Below are 24,147 nucleotides of genomic sequence, written 5' to 3'. Positions count from 1 at the left end.
AAATTCTAATGCTTAATGTACTGTTGAAAAACAGCTTACAAGAAACACGTCCTGGATGTCCAAACCACAAACTCACTGATGCTGTGTCACTGTCATAACTATTTCCTCCCCAACAGAACAGGGGATACTAAAAATCAAACACCATTAAAATTACTCAGTGCTGATTCAGGTCCCTTTCTAGCTCAGGCTGGGCTGGTGCTGACAAAGTGCTATCAAGAGTGACAGGCAGCAGCCACATAAACAGGCAGAAAACTCTGAGAAAAAGAAGTGCTTGCCACTTTTTCCTATTTCCCAAGGATATTTTGTGTTCTCAGGAACAGTCAGTACTCCACACAGTAGCTCAGCCTACAGGCTTACCTAAGGCTGGGAGACACAGTGAGCCCACAGCTGCAAAGGCTAACCACTGCACCAGTAGGACAGATGTGCATGGGAAGTAGTCCAGCCACACCACACATTAACACTGAGCTCCAAATATTGTTCAACTTTGTCTTGGTATTCACATACATGCCTCTTTGCTTCAAATTTAGGTGGTAGAACTTCCAAAGCAGGAACTATTTTCCTTATGCGTTAATATACCGCCTAGCATAGTATAGCTCTGGTTTTGAGTACTGTGATTTGTAACCCAAATAACCAGGTCTAATTTTGCATGGAAGGACATGGTAAGAGAGTGTTTAAGTGACTACACTATCCCTACCTGAAGCCCCAATGAGTAAATGTTTTCTTGGGATTCCATGACTTCGTATTTTAAATGGAAAAGCAAACTCCACTCCCTAATCCTTTTTCTCAAACTACCACGGCTGCTTTCCAGATGAAAGCTCCCCTGGCTAGTTTCTTCTAAAATGCTGGAGGAAGCATGAAAGGCAATAGAGCGATTTCCTGCATTTCAGCCTTAGCTCTCACATCCTGTTTCAGGCATGGATGAGAAGCACATACAATGGCGATAACACTCTGTTTACTTTTAATATAAGACCTGGGAACTGAGGCTGGAAATACAGAAAGTACTACAGATACTCTCTTTCATTGAAAAAATGTCTTTAATGTACCATAAGCAAGGCAAACTGAACAATCAGGAGGAAGAAACCGCTCTACTTCAACTCGTTGTTCACTTTGTACAAAACTTCCTATATAACAACTCAATTAAAGAATATATTACAATGTGTAATGAGCAGGAGTTGGTACAAGCAGAACAAGTTGAACACCTGGAACATCTGTTCCTCTGTTTCAGAATTTGATTCTGCACTCTTAGTAAGACACTTAAAATTGCAGATTTTATGGTCCTAAAATGAAAGAGACCACATTATAAAGCTCAGTCTTCAAGAAGCAACTTTTGCTGCTTTGCTGAAGAAGCTGAAACTCAAGCACTGGAATGAATAGCTGCAGATATAACTTGACCAATTCCCTAAGAACACTCAATTTCACTAGTAAGAAGTCCACTGTCCTTCTCTACACCACATTCACATTTCCTTTCGATACAAACTGTTGGATAAAATGTCGGCACTCCTAAGAACAAACTCAGAGCTAAGTTTTGCCACGTGTGCCTTAAGAGTTTTGCAAGACTGCCACTGACAAAGAAGAATTAAATGCTACTGTTTTGGAACAAACTAAACTGTCTAAATATTTAAACTGTGTCTAAGTGAGGACATGATTTACAGTCTTCTTCCTTTAAAAAGGACTTTCATTCTCTAGATTAGGAAAACAGACCATGGATATCACAGCTGCAGTGGCTATGGCCATCATTCATATTCTTACATATGCACTCACAGTGCACAGTTACATAGCTGAAGATTATTTCTGAAGTACTCACAGACAATTTTGAAGCTGTGCAGGCAGCATTAATGGTGAGATTCCCTGATTGCAATATTTATAATGTGGTCTTTTTGCATTACATCTAATGCAATTTAAGTCTATGCCACGGAAGTTATTATAATATGGTATTTCTTTAGGAGACCATCAAAAGAAAGTACAACATTTTTGTAAGATTTTGTATCAGTGCTTCTGGAAGACCCAATACTGCAGAGACCTTGTCAGTGTTAATTTTGTACGTTATGTAGTGACAGTGAGTTCTTTACAACATGAAGGGGTGAAATTCCCAAGATGATAATGACTTCCTTTAAAGTTGTGGAAAAGATAACAATATGGAAAGATTAAAAGAGGTCAGTAAAAGTTTAAGAACACTCCACTGCATACTTACACCATCTATACTCCTTCTAGCATGAGGTCCATATGTATCTTCAGACCCTAAAACCTGTATGTTAACTGCACTGTAATCTTCATACCCAAGCTGACTGAAAATAAGACGAGTCCTGCAACAAATGATTTTTTTTATTAGTAAGCTGCCTTGAAATGATTATCTGAAGTAGCCCTTTGTGGTCCACAGAAGTTAACTCTGTCAAGTAGTTGTATAAAAGATTTTATCAGTTGAAATACTGGAATTTTGTTAGGACATATTTTGCTTGGTGGAACATTTTGAAGACACTGTTAATGCATCATTGTTGTCATAAATATAACCACAGCACCTGATATAGTGAAGCAGTGTACAGAACATTAATACAAAATACAATTTTTTAATTGGTGTAAATAGCTGCAAAGGTGTTCATTCATTAAAAATGAAGCCACCTTTATTTTTGATGAGATAAAAAAAATTAAACAGAACACCTAATTTAAGGTAACTAAATTTACAAACTGTGTCTGTACTAAGTTATTTTAAATTAATTATCTAGAAACATTACAGTGACAGATACTACAGTTGAAAATACATTCTGTGGATCATTTTCAGCCCTTTCATGTGTTAGCAATGTAACAGAGAATCAGGAAAGTAAAAGGACACCAGAGATTATTTCAAAAAGACTTCTTCACACACGTATAGCCAAATCCCTTCTGTTTACACATGTATAGCCAAATCCCTTCTGCTTTCAATAATGAGTAAACAAGTAAAGGAGAAGTACACAAGAACGAAGCAAAATAAGTCATCTTACAACCTGCCAAAGCTGTTCAATGTCTTAGGCTAACAACTAATTTGACCTGTATAAATGAAGCACATTAAATTTGTGCGCCTTTTCCTGCACTTGCTGCCACGAGACTACCAGACAGAACTTAACCTAGGACAGAGTGGAAGCTGGATAGTTGGAAGATCACATCCTTAGACTATTCTCCTGAAAGAGAGAGACCCAGACAGACTCGATCAATGGCCTAGAGACAAATGCATGAAGTTCACTCAGGGAAAGTGCTGGGTCCTGCCCTTGGGTCACAGCAAGCGCAGGCAGCACCACAGTCTGGGCCACGGTGGCCTGAGAGCTGTTTGGAAAAGTCTCTTGGGTGCTGGCTGACAACAAGATGAACACGAGCCAGAGTGTGCCCAAGCAGCCAAGAAGGCCAGTGGATCCTGGCCTGGATCAGCAATGGTGTGGCCAGCAGGACCAGGGCAGTGACTGTCCCCCTGTACTCAGCACTGGTGAGGCCACACCTCAAATCCTGTGCTCAGTTCTGGGCCCCTCACTTTAGAAAGAGCATTGAGGTGCTGGAGCATGGCCATGGAAGGGCAATAAGGCTTGTGAAAGGTCTAGAAAACATGTCTTACAAGGAATGGCTGAGGGAGCTGGGGTTGTTTAGCCTGAAAAAGGCTATGCGTAAAAGGAAGGTGTACTGAGGATGAGGCCAACTCCTTCTACTCTGCCTGCAGTGACAGGACCAGAGGAAATGGCCTTAAGCTGAGACAGGGGAGATCCAGATTAGATATCAGAAAAAAAATTTACACTGTTCCAAGCTGTCAGGCACTGGAGTAGGTTTCCCAAGGAGGTCGCGAAGTAACCATTCCTGGAGGTGTTTAAGAAATGTCTGGATTTGGTGCTGGGTGATGTGATTTAGGGATAATTATGATGGAGCTGAGTTGATGGTTGGACTTGCTGATCTTAAAGGCCTCTTCCAGACTTGATGATTCTAACCGGTAAAAAAACTGATGTCAAAATTTCAGAATGAGTTACAGTTGCCGACAGAGCATCCTTTGAGAAGGATCAGAGTAGCTTAATTCTTATTCTCTATCTGGGCTGACATACACCAATCTTTTGATGTGTCAAAGAAACAATTCTACATATTAAGCTGTTTAGGACTACATTTGAATGCATATATTGTAATTTTCAAAACAGAGATCTTGCCCACAAGCATGCCTAATGGGCTAGAGGCCACTTCTCACACCAGTTTATCAGCCTTCAACTGCCTCATATCAGCTTTCCTCTGATGGTTACTCAAGAGAGCACAGTATACAGGCTGAATTAATTTTCTAGATATCAGAGATGGCAGGAGCACTACAGTCTGTTCAATGAGACAAAGATTCACATAATCCAGTCTGAAATAATATCCAAGAGCATACATGAAATGGAAAACACACCATTCTATTTTTTTCCTAAAATAATCATCTAGGTTCCAGAAAGATGGCTTTTCAGAGGTTTTGAGTCTTTGTCTTTACCACGTCCTGAAGGATTTTTCTACAATTTGATTTTCTCAGTAGCTCTTGGACAGGATCTTTTAGCATTTGCAATTACCCAGCCCCTATCAGCCTGCTCTTATCTGCCAAATCTCTTGAGGGAAATCAGACAACTCCTTCACCAAAGTGCTGCACACAGGCACATGAACACTCACTCCAAGTTCACAGTAAACCTTGGATTTCTGACTTTCCAAGTGTAGCTTCTGCATGGGTCTACAACACGATGGGGAGGAAGCTTTATATAAAACATGGCACAAGGAAATACTGGAATAAGCATGAGAGATTCCTGATATGGAATTATATTTAAGAGGAATTCCTCCTTGCCTGAATATACTGACATGACAATACAACTGAAAGTTTATCACTCTGTCTTGGAATTGTAACTCTGTCCTAGGGAAAAAGCCAAAAAACAATCACTGGGCCACATTTTAGAAAGCGTGTTTTAAACACAAACTCAGAAAACATCCTGTATATCAGTATGGTTTTTCATAAAGAAGTTGTGTGAAAGCTGCTGAAAACTAGTTTCACACGGGTTTACCCTCTGGTATCTAATAAAATGTAATCTCAACCACAGTTTGTTCCTCACTAAATTGGGTTTCTCTCCAGCCATCTATTTTCAAATGTATTTGGACTTTTCTTACTCTGTCAAATGTAACTGAAGTGCAGCTACATACTGAAAACAGGTTTCTTGAAAAGGCTACTTAAGTCTTGAAATGTCATCCCAATAGGAAAACTATCATCTTCTAGGATTCTTACAAGGTTAGTAATGTTGCCATCATGTGTCACTGTTCCATTTTCATCACATCTGGAAAAAAAGAAAGGCAAACCAGAACCCATTCCAAGACTCAAACACCAACCTTTGCAGAATAGCTTCTGCAGTGCGTTTTCCTTTTTGTACTGCCTTTGGGCCTCCCACTGGACAGACAGCAGTAGCTCTGAAGCCATCAAGATAAGTGGCATTTACCTAATGATAAAGGGATTATGAAGTTACATGGAATTCAGTACTGATAGGCTATAAATGCTCTCTGGCAATCATTATCTATACAAAAACACACTTTTTAAACAAAGTAACAACTTTTTGCATATAAAATAAGGTTTGCCTTTTCAGATTTACCACCTCTCTCTTTTACCCCTCGGGGCAGAGAAGATGAGGATAGTGCAAAGTTTTAGCACTGTCTCCAAAGTTCAAGGTTTTGTAAATCAATATATATTTTTCACGCCACAAAATGAGGTAATACCTTATAAAATGTTGAAGGAGGCAATCCTTTTGCTCCACAAACTTTCACTGCTCCACCATCAAAACCTATAGTGGTTAAAAATCAGTATTTCAGCTTCTTCAATATAACTTCAAAGACATTCTTTTGTGATACATATTAATCAAATGCACTTAATTAAAAAGCAAAGCATTGATAGCCGTACTGCCAGAGAAGAGAGAAGCTTTCAGAAAATAGTTCTTCCTGCCTTAGAAAGAACTGCAGCAAACTGGTGACTGAATTTATGTCTGCCATCAGCCTTTTAAAAGGGCAAATGAAATGTTTATTCATGCACTTAAAAAATACTTAACAAAGAAAGCAACCTTAGGACATTAGACTCAATAGTTACATTCCTCTTAATATCCAGTTATTGCACACACACACAGAGCCTACAATTTACTGCAGCTGGCTGGAGTGGACTGCAGTCCCTCACTTGGTAAAGAATCAAAGCAGGATGAGAAACCAGTGAGAGATATTGGCTGAGAGCTTAGTAAGTGAAGGGTAACTTTAACTTTCTTATCAGTAACAGAAACAGTCTGAATAGATCTTCCAGGGCAACAACCATGTTCAGTATTAGGAATATTAATACAAAAAAAAAAAAAGAAAAAGAAGGCAAAAAATTGTTGGGATGCCATCAGGTTCAAGCTTGAGCTGGAGAAAAATCAGTAGGTGCTACTCCTTGAAAACAGGCAGTGCAGGATTGGCTTCTCATGTTTTAGAGCCAGAATGATAGTGTAGTTCACCTGTGACTAACCTGTGTTTGCAAATATTTAAGAAGCAGTTCAAAGTCCTATACAAATACTCTGGAAAGATCAGATCAGAACATATCTAAAAAAGTAAATGTCACTAGTACGAATTTTACACACCACTCAAATAACATCATCACTGTGTCTCAAGACTGACATGAGGTTAATTTAACTCTCTCAATATACAGCTACATCCCTCCATTCAGGGTGAAGATCCGCAAGAGTTTTACGTTCTAGGTGAAAGCATAGTACAAGAAAACAAATACCACAAAACCAAATGCATAGCATCCACTGACAAAAAGAAAACAAGCACCTCTTAGCTCAAACCCTGCAAGTAATCCAGCAGGACAATAAAACTGGCAATATAAACAGCAAAATTAGATAGCTTGCCTCTTTTTACTGGTGTACGTGTCAAAGCACTTCAAACTAAAATATTTAAGCAATCTGCCCATTTTCCATCTGTTATATTTCTAAGAGGACTAACTGAAAGTTCATGTGAAAGTTCATTTTAAGTTCAAACATGTCATATCAGGTCATTTGCAAGCTAAAAGTTCATAGGAAGGTTAGGGATTCTTTTTTTAAAAAGAGAAAGACTAGGGGCTAAGAGCAGCAAGCTGGGCTTATCAGACTGCCGTTTGTTGCATGAGCAGAAGATTCACTGTACCATGTTATGGACTTTTTTACTCAAGCAAAATATTTTTTATGTTACTACATTTTCAGTTTTATCCCAGTAAGTTTTTAATTTGAGATTTTGATTGTTCTAAGCTTTAGAAAGACATTTGGCATTCTGTCACAAGTAACTTTAGAAGGAAAAAAATATAATATAGGTCCAGTAAAACTTCAGATGACTGTAGATAATTTTTTTTTTCAAGCTGTCTTACTCAAATTACAGCTCTCTGAATCTGTTAAGCCTGGGGTTTTTTTGTTTTCCTTTTGAAGCTATATTCTTAACATACATTATATCCATCTTTAGTCTACTGGCTGTTAAGTGTTTTAAGGACTGCAAATGGACTTTTTAAAAAAAGATTCTCTGATGGAAATCCTGTACCTAATCATTCTTCTCCCATGATCCACCTAAATGTCTAAGAAAAATGCCATTAACAAGTAGTCCTCTGAAAGACACAGCCTTTCATTGTTACCAACACTTCAAATGCCCTAACCATGTAGAAAACATTTTTTTGAGAAAAGAAATTTAGCTGCAGTTTAAGAAAATACTGAAATCATAATGAAGCTGTCTCAAAGCTGTTCACACTGAATACACAGTTTGAGGACTTGACAGGTGCAAGGCAGGCATTAAAAAGTAAAGCAAAGGGAGCACAATGGAAAATATAAAACAGTCAGCCAGCAAGGTAAATAAGATTATGCTTAAAATTTCTAAAGGAATTTTTAGCAGAAGTCCTTGAAAGTATCATTTTAATACAGCATGACTCTCAGGAACTGATTTAACAAGAAATATGCAGAGACTAAATAGAAATTAAAGTAGCTGCTTTTGTTTGATAACACACTTCATTGACACAGATATCATTACGTGAAAGAGGACTAACCTGGAATTTCAGTGATGGAAACCTGGGAAAAGTCACATGTAACATCTGGTAAAAGATAGCGCTGAGGATTGCCCAATTCATACACCAACTGCTCAGCTACAGTGCCAAAAGAGACTAGTCCCCCTGTGTCTGGTGGTTTGGAAAGAATAAAGTCTCCTTCAGAGGAACATTCTACAATGGGAAAGCCTATGTTGTGCCTAGAATATGAAAAACATTAAGAAAAAAGCCTTATAAATATGAAGGGAAAGTGAAAAGAAGTATTAACACACCAGAATTTCATCACAGTAATGGCCAATCAAGTAAAATGTGTCAAGAGTTACAATTTATATGGCTGTTTCTACAGGAACACAGACTAAAAATCAAGCCCTGAACAAAGTGCTCAACTGAAATACGAGGATGTAGTCTATTGTCTAGCAAAGAAACAGATATAACAAGAGATAATACCTGCAAACATGGATGTAGGGAAGGGAATGGAGAAGGACAATAACAGAAACAATTCAAGAAAAAAGAAGCTTAAAGAATTAGATGCAAAGATGTAAATTTAGAGTAAAATAAACCATGGTTAATTGTAGCCCAATTTGGCTACAGCAGCACACACAGCATGACAGTGAAGACATCTACATACACCTTGCACTCTGGATTTGTAAAAAGGCAGTCAAAGCAGGAAGAATAAACTGCTGGGAACCTCAGAGATGAAGGGAACTAGGAAACAGAAATAATCACACCTACAAAGGGTAATTTCACATGTTTAATTATTAATTATACACAGGAAAGTAATCTGAAAACAGCAAGACATATGAAAGTAAAGATCTTCAGCACACAGAAGACAGAACTAACAGAAAATTACAAGGCACAGCAAAAGAAAAGCAGTGAAATTATGAACATGTTCGTAAGTTAAAATATCCTTCCTCCTCCTCACATTCTCACAAGCAAAATATACAAAAAGTGATCAAATAACTCATAATAAGAGGCACATACTGGTCATTACAGTAGCAGGGCAGAGTTTTCAGGATTAGGCGGACAAAATCCAGACATCTGCTTTTCTAGCTAAAAGGCTTTCATTTATTTACAGAGAATTTGAGTGAAATTAAGAACTTCAAACTTTTCAGAAGTACCAAAGAATTAAAATTAAGAGTGCAAAGATTCTTCTGAAAAGTCTACCTGGCTCCCTTCCCTCTCAGAGGAAGCCTGAAATGTGTACAAGTGTCCCACAACACAAAATGAACACAAAAAGAGGAGTTCAGGAGATACAGTTCCTTGCAAAAGCTAAACCATTCTAAAAAAGTCCTAATAATGAAAGGTGGTGAACTTTACCATGCTCATTAAAGTCAATGACCTTCAGGTCTTTCATACAAACTTAAAACCAGTCTATCCCTCAATTTAATTATTTTTGGGTGGTAGTGGTAACAATGTGCTGAACATACAACTGAACTGGTTATCAGCAAAGGTTACATGAATACAGTTTGTATAACATAAATCCACAGCGTCTGAAAGAAAGTAAGCAAAAATACCAGTGAACTCTTAGGGGACATTTGTAAAAGTTCATGGGAGTTTGAGCAGATTCCTTATCATTGAGAATATTCAAACATAACTCCATTATTTTAAAAAAAGGATTAAGACATAAGATCTGTTACCAGAGATCAGCAACTTTTAACACATACAGCAAACAAATTTGAAAAGTATGGTAGCTGGTGGACACCTAGAAAAGTCCACATCAAATCAGTTACGGTAATACTTCATTTGACTGATCTTTGAAACTATTTACACCACTAAAAATACAGGAAATAAAAATAGACTGCCCTGGTGAATGCAAAGAATTGAATGGAATCAACAATTTCATATACAGGCTATTCTAGTGGGGGGGGGTTTAAGGGGAAAAGGAGAGAGAAAAGATGGTAGTAGAAGTATGCAATATTCAAAAATTTGAAGTGTGACACAGAAAAAACACAATACCCAAAAAAGCCCTCAATCCTTGGTCTGGAACATTAACTTATGGTAACAGACTAATGTGTAATTATCCACATTTTAGATGCAAGGAGACACACAGAGGAAGCATCATGATTTGGCCAGGGTAACAAATCAGTGACTGAACAAGACTAGAATTAAGCAGCTTTTGCCCTCTCAGTTCCTTGTTTGTGTGCTTGACTCTACCACCTATCTGTCCTGTCTCAATGCCACAGCACCAGGTGCCCTGCTAGCAGGCTCAGTGCAGCTCATTCAGACCCGGCACCCAGAAGAGACACCACTCACATGAACACACATCACCCAGAGCAGTCCATCCTCCTGCACTGACAGCAGTGTCCCTGGATCTCAGTCATCAGCACATGCAACTCTTGCAGTACTCTCCAGCAATCTTTGTTTTGAAGGAAGAAGTAAACTGTAGACACTCAACTTCCTACTCTGAACCACTGAGCCTATTAACATTGATTCAACCTCATTTTGCCCAGCTTGCACTCTCAGAACTCCCAAACCATTAAAAAACAAGACTCAAATGTAATAATGAGACAAAGTGAGAAATTTAATCCCCTAATATGATCGAAATACAGCAGATACTGTTCCCCCCTTCAGGGTACACCACCACCCAATGAACTTTTCTGTATGACAAGCTAGTTGCAGAAGATGTGTGCTCCCCCAGGTTATGCCAGTCCTGAAAGCTTCACTCACTTTTTTAACAATTCACAACATGGAGATGCAATGATCTGAGTAAGAAGCAACAGGATTCTACCTGTACTGCAACTGGATGACTGGGAAAATACAAATACCCAGTACTATCTTGTAGCAGACGGCAGTAATAACCCACATTAACATATACACGCTTAAGACAAAAATGTGTTTTGTAAATTGCTAAAAAACATTACTTGAAATTAATTTTCACATTGGAAACAAACTGGTCTGTCACTCCTAAGATACAGTCAAATGACAGCTACTTAAATCAGGCATAAAAAGCTCTTTAGCAGCAGCAGCTGCCTGGCTCAGGTATACCATAGGCAGTATAGTCACACCATCACCCTGACCACCACTTTTAAAATAGTGACTCTTTGCCTGATTAACTTGTAGGTTTTGCTGAATGACTACACACCATATGACGTCTGCTCTGTGGGAAACATGCCACCTTTAGGCTGTCCATAACCCATAGCCAAGCTGTACTTTTATATAGTGTAGCAGGGGAGTAAGCACAGAACAATGAACTCCTGCAGCAACTATGGTCATGGCATCCAAAGGTACCTTGGCTAAGTGGCATCCTTCAATAAAAGAATTGCATCAGTTTAGTGACAAAATCCCTATGTAGAATGAGGCAGTAGCAAGCAATGGAAACAATTCCAGAAGGGAACTAATACAATTCATTCTAATTAAATTACATAAATTAATAAAATATGTAAAATACAATAAAATATATAAATTAATAAAATACTAGAGATAACTATCAAGTAGTATTTTTAAAATATTTAAGCAGTTCTTTTAGCACAGGGTCAACAGACACAAGTAATACACATCAGTTTGTGAGGGGAGATGACAGCTACCATTCTTTAATCCAAAAGGTCCATTTCAGGTTGCATGTTTGCTGCTTAGCAAGTAAATATATTATATATAATATAGACATTAATAAACCAGAGCACTGAATGAGACCAAGCTAAGGTTCCACCTCAGAAAACCCCTCCAAACTGGGCCTAGACAGGAGTTAACAGTTAAAGCAGGTTTTAGTGAAGACCTACAGCACAGGAATAACCAAGTTACAAAACTACTTTTGCTGCTGAAGCCTCCATCTCATCAAACTACTCTTATAGCAATCAAGAATCTGAGTTTTCTGTCAAGTTCTCTGCCTGCCAACAACTTACTCTTGGATTAATTTTTTCCATGTAAAATGTAATTTTTTCTTCAGCTTTGGCTCTCAGAAATGTTACAGTTTATGGGCATGTCACAGGCGATAAATTAAGCTGTCTAAGCAAGGATCTCCTCCCTGTCTATTCTGGGACACTACTCAGAAGTCTCTGAGGAGTCATCAAGATAAACTTCCTCCCTGTTTTGCCACACTTCTTACACCATTTGATTACAGGGAAAGTAAAATCCATGACCAGTACTTTGGCTCAGGGAGAGAGACATTACTTGAGACAGAACACGTATTTCTCCCTTCAAAAGTGTCAAATCCCTCAAGTACCTCATTCCAGCCACTACTGCTCAATGGAGATGACTGGCAACAGGAGCTGGGACAGCGAGTGTAGCACATTTACTTGGGGAAGCTGCTGCAAGAATGAAAACAAAACCCCACAGCAATGCATGGTGGAAGTGAACCTGGATCCAAGTTATGATGTGGTGTGAACTTTTAGCTTTACAGCTAATGCAGTGGCCTGGGACGTGACTCAGTGAATGTCACACCAAGCAGAGCTCTGAGCCAAGCTTCTCAACTCCTTAGGTATACATCTTAACCAGAATGCTACTAGGGAAAAAGCAGAAGCTCCTACCACTTCTAGCAGCGTTTTGACAACAGATTCAAAACTGATAATACACCAGGCAAGATCAGCACAAACTTACAAAGTAAAGGTATAAGCATCTCTTCACGTGTAGGTACCAAAATGTTTCCTAACATGCAATTCTGCTTTAGGCAAGACTTATTAATTGCATCACTTATCCCCTCTGACAAGGGCATTTCTGACTATGTCTTGTACCTCCACTTCTAATGGCCAGACAATTTCAGGCTAAACAGACCAGCTGCCTGGAATAGAGGGTGCTACAGAGAAAAAAAAAACATTCCACACTGCTGAATGGGACTTGCATGCTGGATTTTGTTCTAGTCCCAAATTAAGAAATCTGGATCCAGCCCTTAAGAGTCTACAGCTATTGACTTACCCTTTTGGTCATCCCAGGCCAGAGGATTATGCAGTCTCAACCAATGTACACTCTTGGCTTAGGGCAAAATGTCAGTGTTTATCATCTCCTCAAAATGATTATCTACTGATCAGCCTTAGTTTATTCTCTCCTGCATTTCAAAACAAAACAAAACAATGTACTAATCACCCACTGGCACTAAATAACAGCAAGAGACAGCAATGTCTGGGGACAAATTAAATTAAATAGAGAGCTGTGAATTATCAGTGTAGTTCTGGCAGTACAGTTCATTTTCACACATGGCATGAATTCCCTGTTGGAAGCTGTAGACAACGTAATGTAATGTCAGCTCATAGACAATAAACAGGCAACAGTGATCTATTATCACTTCTGCTGACCCTCTGCTGATGGGCATTACTAGACAAATAACAAAAATGGAATAAGTGCCTTTTTTCATAACACTAACTTAAAATCAGAATTTAAGAATGCACATTACCCTTTCTATAGACTATGAACTAATGGCTTCTTGCACTCTCTGCTAAACATCAGAGAATCCACACAGGAGTCAAGCACCCACCTTCTCACTGGAAAAATAAACAGCACCTGTCCCCTCTACCTGTCTGTCTTCATGAAAACTGGACAAAACCTTACAGCTTCAAGATTCCCACCTGTAAGTCAAATGCACTAAGGAGATACAGCACAAATCCCAGTGCCTCAGATGAACACAAAGAAAGCAAGTAAGTTCGGCTTCTACCAACTAAAGTAACTTGGAGAGTCACAAGCTGGAACATGCACGTCACTTGTTTCACATTATAAACTTACTTTAAGGAGACAACAAAGGAAATGAAAGAATAGCTTAGGTTTCAATAATTATTAAATGCCCAAACAAATATTCCTGAGATTCTTTTGCAGTGGAATTGATACAGAAGTATCTGCATCAAACATTTCAAGAAAATTAAAACCAAACAAACAAACCCCCCACATCAAAAACCCACCAACTAAACTATACTGGATGAATGAAGTGGATTCAATCCAGTGTCTCAATACTCACTGAGACATGACAGCAAATGCACAGAATGTAAGCTCTAACTTTACTGGCTTCATTTAGATTAACTAAAGTACTCTTGATTTATAAACCTGAAGTGTAGCAAATTATTTGGGTTTTGTTTACAAGTTAGAAAAAACCATACCTCTTCTGTCCTTCTTAGACAGAAGAGCCACATGGATTACTGTCCTTGGAGAGAAAAAAAAACCCCAGACAGTCAAATATTGGAGGCTAATGAAGCTCACCCTCTGCAGTAAGGAGTGAGGAGGAGAGAGGCTGCCCTCCAGCGTTCAGTTACCACACACCACAGTAAGTGCAAGGGATGGGTTTTCTGCTCTTGGGCTGCACAAATGCACTCATGGAGCGGGAAACTCCTATGTGAAAGGCACATTAATGATAAACACAGATTTAACTTGGCTTCTTCCCCCTCATATTTACTAATTTAATTGAGATGATTTGGATTTAACATTAGGTACCACAGACACAATGATTTATTGACATCTAAATTATTTTCATGAGACTGCTAAAAATGTATTTTTTTCTAAAGGAGGGAGAAATCATTAATAGACACAGTCAATTAACTTCTGCAAACTCTGCCAGACCTCTGTTAACCTAATTGCAATATAGCTAGTTAGTGGCTGCAGGCATGGCATGTTTTGGTCACTGCTGAGACTGAGATACCATGTTATTATTGTATATTATTATGAATGCATTATCTACATGCACTGAAAAGAGATTCAGACTGTATAAACAACAAAAACCCTATGCCACCAAATTTCTCTAAACTCAGGGGAGAACAGGTTACTACTAAACTATTAAATGGAAAACACATTTTTCTGCATCCCAAGAGTTTTGATAATATTTGCCCTCCATGCTTTTGGGCCTAAATACAGCAAGCTACAATCTATCAGGAAACCAATTTGTACCAATAATCTTCTCCCTGCCTTCCCTCTCATATTCTAAGTGGATGTAGTGGACCACAATTCCCTTTCAATTACTGAAGTGGATCTCCACTCTACATCACAAAACTTAAAATCAAAGCTCATACATTATTCTGGTTTTGACTGGTTTTAGCAGCTTATCATACAGGCTGATGTGTCACAGTATTTTACTTCAAGAATTTGATTAATTACACATCTAAGACTCAAAAGTTGCTCACAAACTGACTCAACAAACCGACTAGTTTTAAGGCACCATAATCAATTCTTCAGCAGACTTTAAGTGAAGATAAATAAATAACTGTTATAGTAGCACAAATACAGTCATGCACAGTTTCTGGGTATGTATGCACAAAGTAACAGAGCAGTATCAGGTGTTAAACCTCTATGTTCTTTAACGGAGATTCAATTCAGCACCAGTCAGCTCTAAACCACAAGTCCACTATGATTTTAGACAAAGTTCTGTGATTTTTACAGATACAAAACTATTAGCTATGCATATTTGTGTACTTAAACTCTTCTGTAAAATGAGCTATTCCCACTCCAATAGCTTACAATAGCTTCATATATTCAAGCTGCCTTTCTTTTTTAAAGCCAGATTGACACTTCTCACAGAAAAATCCTTAAAGACCTATCAAACATTTTAATAAGAAAATTAGTGTTCTGTTTTTTCACTTCAATTCTTTTATGAAGCAAGGTCTTCTGGAATCACAGTTACAGAAGACTTTAAGAAGGTTCATGATGCAACATAATTAAATTATTGGGAGAGACATCAGAATAGGAATTATGTATTTCCAAAGCAAACTTGTTACTATAAACTCTCGCCTTTGATTTCCCATAACATACAACAGTGAAGAGTGAGTGCATTTTGTTCAGCAGCCTTCCAGTGGGGAGAAGAAATGCCCAATCCTGTTTGTTCTCAATACCATACATGCATTTACCTTTAATCAGCAGTGCTCAGGAACTCAGAAAAGCAGCACACATCTTTTAGGATCACACTCTGAATCACAACCAGTCACTACAAGGAGAAGAAGAAATCCAGGCAGGCCTATGGCTCTTCAGACAGCAGGGCACAGTCCTGCTGGGTCACTCACCTGGACCAGAGTCAGCCTGGGAGCAGGAACACTCTATATTAAAGCACTCTTCTCTCCTGCACCTCCCTGCTGCTCCTCAGCCCTTTCCTCCATCATATAAAAGAAGACCTGCCTTTCTCATCATACAGCACAGGACAAGATTCCTCCCTCTCATCCCAATAAACACAGAAGTAACTGCAGCCATAACTACGCAGAAAACGTGTTCCCTAACTACTTTTAAACTACTCTTATCAACAGGGTGGTAGAAAGCAGGCTCCCTCAGCAGGCAGAACGACACATGTACATGTAACTCTAATTCAGCAGCTCTGAACAGAAGACACACAGAACTTTCTGGAAGGACTGACCATCCAACACATTTGTGTTCATCAGGTTATTCAGCAGGACAGAACTACAGCATATATTCATCCCTACCAAAGCAAATTATGTGAAATTTTTGACAGACCAGCAAGCATCTCTGATCTAACTGAAGACTACTGTAACAGCATCCAAACCATCAATATTGTCTTTTCCAATAAAATCATAGTCAATAACATATCTTTTCAAAAAGCAGAGGATACTGAAGGAAACAGGAAAAAACAGTTTTAAGGGGAAAAAAATAATTAAAGGGCTAATTTGGCTTTCAAAATCTGCTAAAGTTAACAAAAGAAAGACACTGTCTGACCAAAAAGGAAAACGTGAAAAGGGAAAACAGAACTTGTAGAAAAGTAATGCTGAGGTGGCAAAATATCAGGAGGCCCATATTGTGTCCCCAAAAAGAGAAAGGTAGAAGCAGTTTTCGTAACAAAGACACAGGCAGAAAACCTCATCTTTGGTCCACTACAAACAAGCATGCTGGTATCAGGTTCACCTACCAGTCTGGTACTGTGTGCCAATCAGTGAATATTCCACCTGTACACTGAGCACCACATTCAATGAGATGACCTGCAAGACTGGGAAAATGGCGTTAAAAGTAACTGAGTAAAATGCAAAATCAATTTATACAAATCCAGCTTTAAAATACAGTGGAAATATAGCTAAATAACAAAATGTGCTGTTTTCCTTCACAAGTATGTAATACAATTAAAAATTATACATTAAGCATAACAAGGAATCCCGAAAGATGAATAGAGTGTTTAAAGGACAAACTTATACAAGAAGAATTTTCCTACAAAAAAATTAATACCTAGAAGATTACCTCACACCTAAAGCCAAGTTTTCTTAGTAATTTTAGTAATTCAGTATTTTAGTAGTCTGAGCTGTGTATAACTAAATAGACAAAGACCATTTTTAAATGAAGAGACAGAAAATCTCACCTCCATGTATTATGATTACCTATTACTATTTTCATATTTGATTGTGATCGTCTATAACAATTCAACAGAATTATGGGGAAATCTTCATCTCTATCATCCCTAATTCAGTGGAGCCTGAATGAATTTCTTTCCACATTTTTCCACAAGCAGAGGTTCAAAAACACTAACACTAGAGTGTGCTCAGGCTAAGTAATCACTCTTTTATGAATGATTACTTAGATACATGATGCACAATGCTAAATTAGGTGGCATAATTCTACCCCTTTCTGAATCAGATTCCTAGCCTTAAGCCTACAACAAGGACTTGTAAATGGGAGCACTGACACTGAGCTTCAACAAAACCATACCAGGATGCTGCCTTCTGACCAAACCTGCTTTTGTGCATCTTTCAGAGTGAGCCCTCCAACCACCCCACCTGCCAACAGCAGCAGCCAAACAGAAAAACCTGGGAATCAGTGGCCTGTACTATAAGACTTCATCTCTTGACAGAAAATTAACAGCAAGAAAAAGTTAAGCTGTTAAATAAAATCTTTCAACCCTTTCTCCAGGCTCCAGAATGAAGTTTCTATAATTTCAATTCCAAGTGAGAATAGTAAGTGAGCCTTGAAAAAGAACTCAAAACCTAATTAAAACATGCCAATAAATTAATGCAATGATAATATGAAAAATTAGGATGTGCTGAAAAAATTGGTACCTTGACATTATTATATGAAATATACATTTACCCCATTTCTTCTTATATCATTTACCTTCCCGCAGCCAGCAAGTCATAGTCATCCCTATTCCAGCCAAACTAGAAGAAAAACACAAATATTTCACATGCACAGAAGTTTCATACAGTACAAAAAACTGCACAATGTGTATTTGTTGCTTTGAATAACAATGCATTGGATATATTTTTAAATCTAAATAACAATAATCGGCAGGAAGTGTACATGGATTTGAGTTCCTAGACAGCAAATTAGCAAAAAACTTCTGACACACTGCAGTTCTCCTCCTATTGACACACTCCAACAAATTCAAAGTCTGAAAGTCATACCCACCTCAAAAAAAACTGGAAGTGCAACATCCATATTAGTTAAAACTGCACAACACACAGGTTTAAAAGTATAGTACCTATCTTGTGTCACCTGGACAAACCTCTATGTGTCTTCAACTTTTGAAAACTGTCAGTTCCTGGAGTACTACCAGTCACCCTCAAAAACTGGAAGCATGCTTTCTGTTTAACTGGAAATTTTAGATAGAATCTTTTCCCTGAGTTCAACCTGTAAGCAATACAGTAACTCTTTCTTTAGCACTTTGCAGACATCTTCCTAAAACCTTCCCCAAATAAATTAGGTAAGGTCTCTCTGGAGTAGGTAATGCACACTGACATTTGTTATTTTGAGAATGTAAACAACTAGGAATAAAATAACAAGTCATAATGGAAATTATAAATGGAAAATTAATCAGGCAATGTTTGACATGCACGAAGTCAAAAGAGTATAACGTCTTAGAAAGTACGTGTTTAACTAGACACATAACCTATTTTTCTAAATATGCACCAAAAGAAAGCTTCTGTATTTGATCATGTGTGATCCTTCACAAGAATTCATGAAAACCTATTAAAAATACTTCAGAAAACTACATACCATGGTTGTATATTTTTTTGAATTTCAAGGAATTTCAGAAATGCTGCATTGAAACTTGACTACTTTAAACAAAACTGCTTACACACTGAACAAAAAAACCCAAGTGTTTTGAACTACCTCACATGCTAACCCCCAACCAGAGTGAGCTCTACTATTGACACTTTGTAGTAAAGAAAAATATATTTGCACACCAAACTTTGCAGAAAGGCAAGGGAAAAAACTGCAGAACAAATGGTAAGAGTGAAATACTGCTGAAAAAGGCTAAGACTTCCTAAATTTTACCCAAGCTTTCCAGCTTAATGGTATACAAGTTAACAAATATGCCTGCTATCAGTTTAGAAGTGGAAGCTGACAACTCTTCATGCACGTAAGAAAAAAAATAGAGATGCTCATTATTTTTCATTTAGTATCTACATTTTCATAATGGACAAAAATTGTCCGATGATGACCGTTGAATATTCGCTCTCATATATTCATTAGCATTTGGAAATTTACATTTACTTACAGAATGAATGAGTGGGCCTAGAACAATCCCGCTGTCAACACATCTGCCAGTCACAACAATATCAGCTCCAAGGTCTAGAGCTCTGCTTATTGGTCTTGCACTGAAAATGATAAAACACAGCAGTAAGTACTTTCATCTTTCAAAGCATCATTTAAAAAACAGTTCCCTGACACACACAGGTTAAAAATCACTTAAAAAATGCATAGAAATCAATTTAAAAAACTACTTCCACAACCAATTTGTCATTAGGGATGTACATCAAGAGTATTTTAAAGAGCAGTCATCAGGGCACTATCAAATTCAGGTACCTAAATAACATAACTGGAACACTTCTCTTAATGTCCATAGAAACTTCCTTGAATAAAGTGCAGAGTGGGACATTTCTATCATCAATCACAGAAAAGAGTGTTTTTCAGAGGTTCATTAAATATTTAATTTTTAGATGAGTGTATAAAGATGAACATTCTTCAGGGATAAAGCCTGGTGACTTAGCCCTCCAATTTTAAACCTATCAGGTCAGTCATCTAAGTGATTTACACACCTGCAATATTGTCTAACTTCCAGAGCACTGTGCAAGAACAGGATCATCAACTGAAGAGATGCATGTGACCACTGTCCCATTTCTTGGTCCTTTCCCTTTACTAGACCTGATTAACACTGATTCGTCTGAAGTGGATGGTGACAATGAAAATGCAACTTCACAAAGAGGTAGCTGGAACACCTGCCACTCACAGACTTACGAAAACCCTAAGCATCATAAAGGAGGGAAGGGAGATCTTTCAAAACAAGTGACCATCCTGAAAAACTGGTTTCCAAAATTTCAAGAGTACAAAGCCTGACACAGAGTCGAGCGCAAGGGAACCTCCTACAGCACTGACTACATCCCAGTACTTGAGTTCCCTGTTTGCACTTCTCTAGTGACAACACAGTAAACTACTCCATTCTGCAACAGAATAATCAGCATATGAAAAATCATTTTTGCAATTGTTATAATTGAACTAACACTGTTTTCGCTTCAACTAAAACCTGATGATTCACAGATGGTGTATTGCTAAGAAGTCATAACTTACAAGGTTATAACTATAACTTACTTACAATTACAAACAAGTATTTTTCTGGTTGCCTGAATAATTCAAAGGTGAACCTCATCTGTTTTGCAAAGCAAAACAAATTCCTGTATTCAGTGTGTTAAAATTCGTTGTTCATAATAATGACACCTTGCTAAAATAACTCACCCAAGATACACACTCATGCTGTGAATATTCTCTGGAAATTGTTTGCCACTCTCTAGATCAGTGATACCAGCTCCTTTTAAGTTCTCTTTCTGTTAGAAAACAAGCAGAATACACAAGCAATGAGTATTTTGAAGTTTCTACTGTAAGCCTCTCATTAGTATCAAACAATAGATCCACTTCATAGCAACTCTAAGCCAAGTATAATTATTAAAAGTATTACCAATACCCATCAGTTGAATGGCTAAAAGCCTTAGATACTAAGACTTTTAACCACAACTTTTCCAGCATACAGAAAATTAAGGTAGTCTTTAAAAAATGTAATGTTCATTTATATATGACCAACAACAAGGAACTGGTGCACTTCCTAGGCTTCAAACGGTCTGTAACTGCTGTAGGACTAAATAAATCAAATTCTGCCATCAGAAATGTGTCTGTCACATCTGCAATGGTGTCATGGCCAGAGAACAAGGTTAATCCTGCAGCTTCGTATGGTACTTAGAATAAACTGTGTTTCCAGAAAAGTAGGGGTGAGGGGAGGGTGTGTTTTTGACCATGAATTAGGCATTAGCTTGGCAATTCAGTGGATTAAGGGGACAGTGAATGCATAGACACAACATCCATGTAAACTGTAAATACTAATTTACAGGTGGGATCTGTAGTGTGGGGAAAAAAGCCAAACTTCCACTCTGAACTAATTTGGTATTCTAAATTAATGACTGAAATCCTCCAAACCACAAGTAACATTGACCATGTTTCATGTACCAACAGTAGAAGTTGTCTGTAGACCATAAAAGCTGTGTCTTTTTGTTCCTGTAGGTCATGTACTGGCAACAGCATGGAAAACAGCGCATTTCAGATCAGACATGTCCATAACAAGCTCAAATAACACTCACTGTTGTACCAGTAATGAAATTCTGGCCCACAGACAGTAATTTCAGCAGGGCAGAAGTTTCTTAAAAAGAAGTCCAAGCACCACACATAACTTGCAAATAAAGAATCTCACTTGACGATCTTCCACATTCAAGTGCATGCAAGAGGTAACAGATCCTATGCAGATAAATAATTTTCCAAGTACAGGCAGAGATTTTACCACAGTGCAAACCTCTCCTCTCAACTACTATTGTGTACAAACTCTTTTCCCAGTAGCTTTTCAGGTATGGCCAACATTTTTTTTCCAGATTTCATAAAGTGTAATTATCTAAGTAAAAAAAAAAAAAATCCCATGTATTTAATCTTTCTGGGGTTTTTTTTTTTGTTTTGTTTTGTTTTGTTTTGGTGTTTTTTGATATTTAAACTTCAATCCTCTTACTTAACATTACCTTACTGGCTCTAAACTAATTACTTAAAACCAGAAAATCAGCTATCTATAAACAAACTAACATCAGGAAATGCCTGTAAACCACTAAAAAGCTAGAAGGGATAAACATTTGAATGTGTGGTAGCTATACCATATTCAGAAGTATTAACAGGCATAATTACCTAGTTTAGACAGAAGCAATAAATAGCAGCATGTAATAGCTTCTCCTGAAGAGCAGGCAGACCTTACAGCAGATTCACATTTTGCTTCAAAAAGCTAAACAGAAGATCCACAAGTTTATAAAATTTGCCCCCACTATATACCAAACAACAGATGTGCCAAGAATTATATTTATGCATTAAAAAACCTGAAAGATAATGAAGAACAACACTTCTGATAGTAGAAGACTACTGCATAGACACACAAGGCTCCTATGGGACAGTAAATGCCACCTTCAATGCTATACAGACTTGTGCTATGGCTTAAAACAAAGAGAAATACCTCACTCATCAGATCATCTCCAGCAACAACAGCTATTTTCAAATCAACATCTGCTTTCTTTGCCACCTCCTGAAGGGCAGCTGCACAAGCAAGCGGATTAACTCCACCAGCATTACTGATGACACGAACACCTAACAGAAAAAAAAAAAAAGGCAAATAAAGTTCAGCGGCATCAATAATCAATCACCTGTGCTTTAAAAAGTGTGCTGGAACACAAGCAAGGTATCGTCTTCGCAAGACAATAGACATTCAGTCAAGCAAAATACAAAAAACACATTAAAACAAGAACCACATTTAACCTGTGAAAGGATCAGAATAAGCCAGTACAAAATTGTTTAGAGAACAATAACTGCTGTAGATACATTTCATCTATCCTTTATGAATGGAAGAAGAAAGTGACCAGAAAGAGACATACAATGAGGCAGACAGCACCAAACACCTCCGACAGGAACAGTAACAGACACTGTGAAGCTTTACTAATGTAAACAACAACAACAAAAAAAGACTGGAAAATCATATTGTAGAACTATGTGGGAATTCTGGAAAATTTAAATTACCTTGAAAATATCTAGATCTCCCATTTTGAAAAATATCTGTAAAGCAACCTGCCATTCACAAACTGAAGCTATAGTAAGAAACACATGGAAATACACGTATGTATTTACAATTGTAACAAATAACTCAACCCAATTTCACCATCAGACCTGTATCCCACATCAATCAGAATGGCATTTTTCATAGAATTCTAGAATAGTTTGGATTAAAAGGACCTTAGAGATCACCTAGTTCCAAGTCCCCTGCTATGGGCAAGGTTAGTCAGGGCTCCATCCATCCTGGCCTTGAACACTTCCGGGGATGGGGCACTCACAACTTCTCCGGACAACCTGCTCCAGTGCCTCGCCACCCCCACAGTAAAGAACTTCTTCCTAGCATCCAATCTAAATCTACCCCATTCCCCCTTCTTCTATCACTACATATCCTTGTAAGAAGTCCAACTCTCTCGCAAACCCCCTATAGGTACTGCAAGGTGCTGTTAGATCTTCCCAGAGCCTTCTCTTCTCCAGCCTGAAGAGCCCCAACTCTGTCAGCCTGCTTTCATAAGCAGGTGTACAGCATTAACATACAAACTCATGCAAGGAGTAGCATACCTTTCCTGTGAATATCTTTTATATAGGGAGCCATGGCAGTGGAGACAAAATCCGGAGTGTAACCTAAAACCTGAAATAATTAAGAGCTGTAACCATTTCTTATAGGTAGGTCTACCCAACCCCTCTCCTTGGTTAACACAGAAGAACTACCTCTCAACTAATGCCATCGTTCGGGTAACGCGATGGGGAACGACATGAACACTTTCACTAGATGAAACTGAACAGATCAAATAAACAAATGCGAATAGAAAGTATACTTAAGAAACCGTATCCCCGTAACCCGGTATGTCTTAAACAGGTTTCGGGCGCGATTTGGGCTGAAGGAGAGCTCGGGAGGTCGCAAAGTACCGGAGCGCACCCGCCCCGGCCAAGCCCAGCACGCTGGGGCCGGACACCGGCTCTACTTACGGGAGACCGGGCCCTGGCGGCCGTCAGCAGCGACATGGTGATCTCGGAGAGGTAATCGAAGACGAGGAAATCCAGCTTCCCTCCGTACAGCAGCTGCGGCACTGGCGAAGAAGGCACCATCAGCTCGGGGCACCCCCGCCCGCCCCTACCCCAAGTGCCGGCCCCGCCCGGGCGAGCGGCGGCGGCCCCGGCCCGGCCGCTTGCGC

The 24,147-nt window shown here is 38.4% G+C and overlaps 1 protein-coding gene across 3 annotated transcripts in view; it reads right to left on the bottom strand.

The window, feature by feature from the left end:
- LOC121331360 overlaps positions 1–24,100 on the bottom strand; it is a 57,680-nt gene extending 33,580 nt beyond the window's left edge. For all 3 annotated transcript variants that reach the window (XM_041395714.1, XM_041395715.1, XM_041395716.1), the window contains exons 1-11: positions 23,942–24,100; positions 23,534–23,603; positions 22,386–22,516; positions 20,588–20,676; positions 19,353–19,452; positions 17,966–18,009; positions 16,776–16,853; positions 8,024–8,220; positions 5,719–5,783; positions 5,338–5,444; positions 2,192–2,303 (exon numbers count right to left, since the gene is read on the bottom strand). In XM_041395714.1, the coding sequence (XP_041251648.1) occupies positions 2,192–2,303; positions 5,338–5,444; positions 5,719–5,783; positions 8,024–8,220; positions 16,776–16,853; positions 17,966–18,009; positions 19,353–19,452; positions 20,588–20,676; positions 22,386–22,516; positions 23,534–23,603; positions 23,942–24,061 (1,113 nt within the window). In that variant the 5' untranslated portion in view covers positions 24,062–24,100. The remainder of the gene's footprint in view (positions 1–2,191; positions 2,304–5,337; positions 5,445–5,718; positions 5,784–8,023; positions 8,221–16,775; positions 16,854–17,965; positions 18,010–19,352; positions 19,453–20,587; positions 20,677–22,385; positions 22,517–23,533; positions 23,604–23,941) is intronic.
- Positions 24,101–24,147: the final 47 nt, after the last annotated feature.

This window comes from Onychostruthus taczanowskii, unplaced genomic scaffold (genome assembly GCF_017590055.1).
Source record: "Onychostruthus taczanowskii isolate IOZ18803 unplaced genomic scaffold, ASM1759005v1 scaffold12, whole genome shotgun sequence".
NCBI lineage: Eukaryota > Metazoa > Chordata > Aves > Passeriformes > Passeridae > Onychostruthus > Onychostruthus taczanowskii.
The sequence above is the reverse complement of the archived record's forward strand: the minus strand, read 5'-3'. Positions and strand labels throughout refer to the sequence as shown.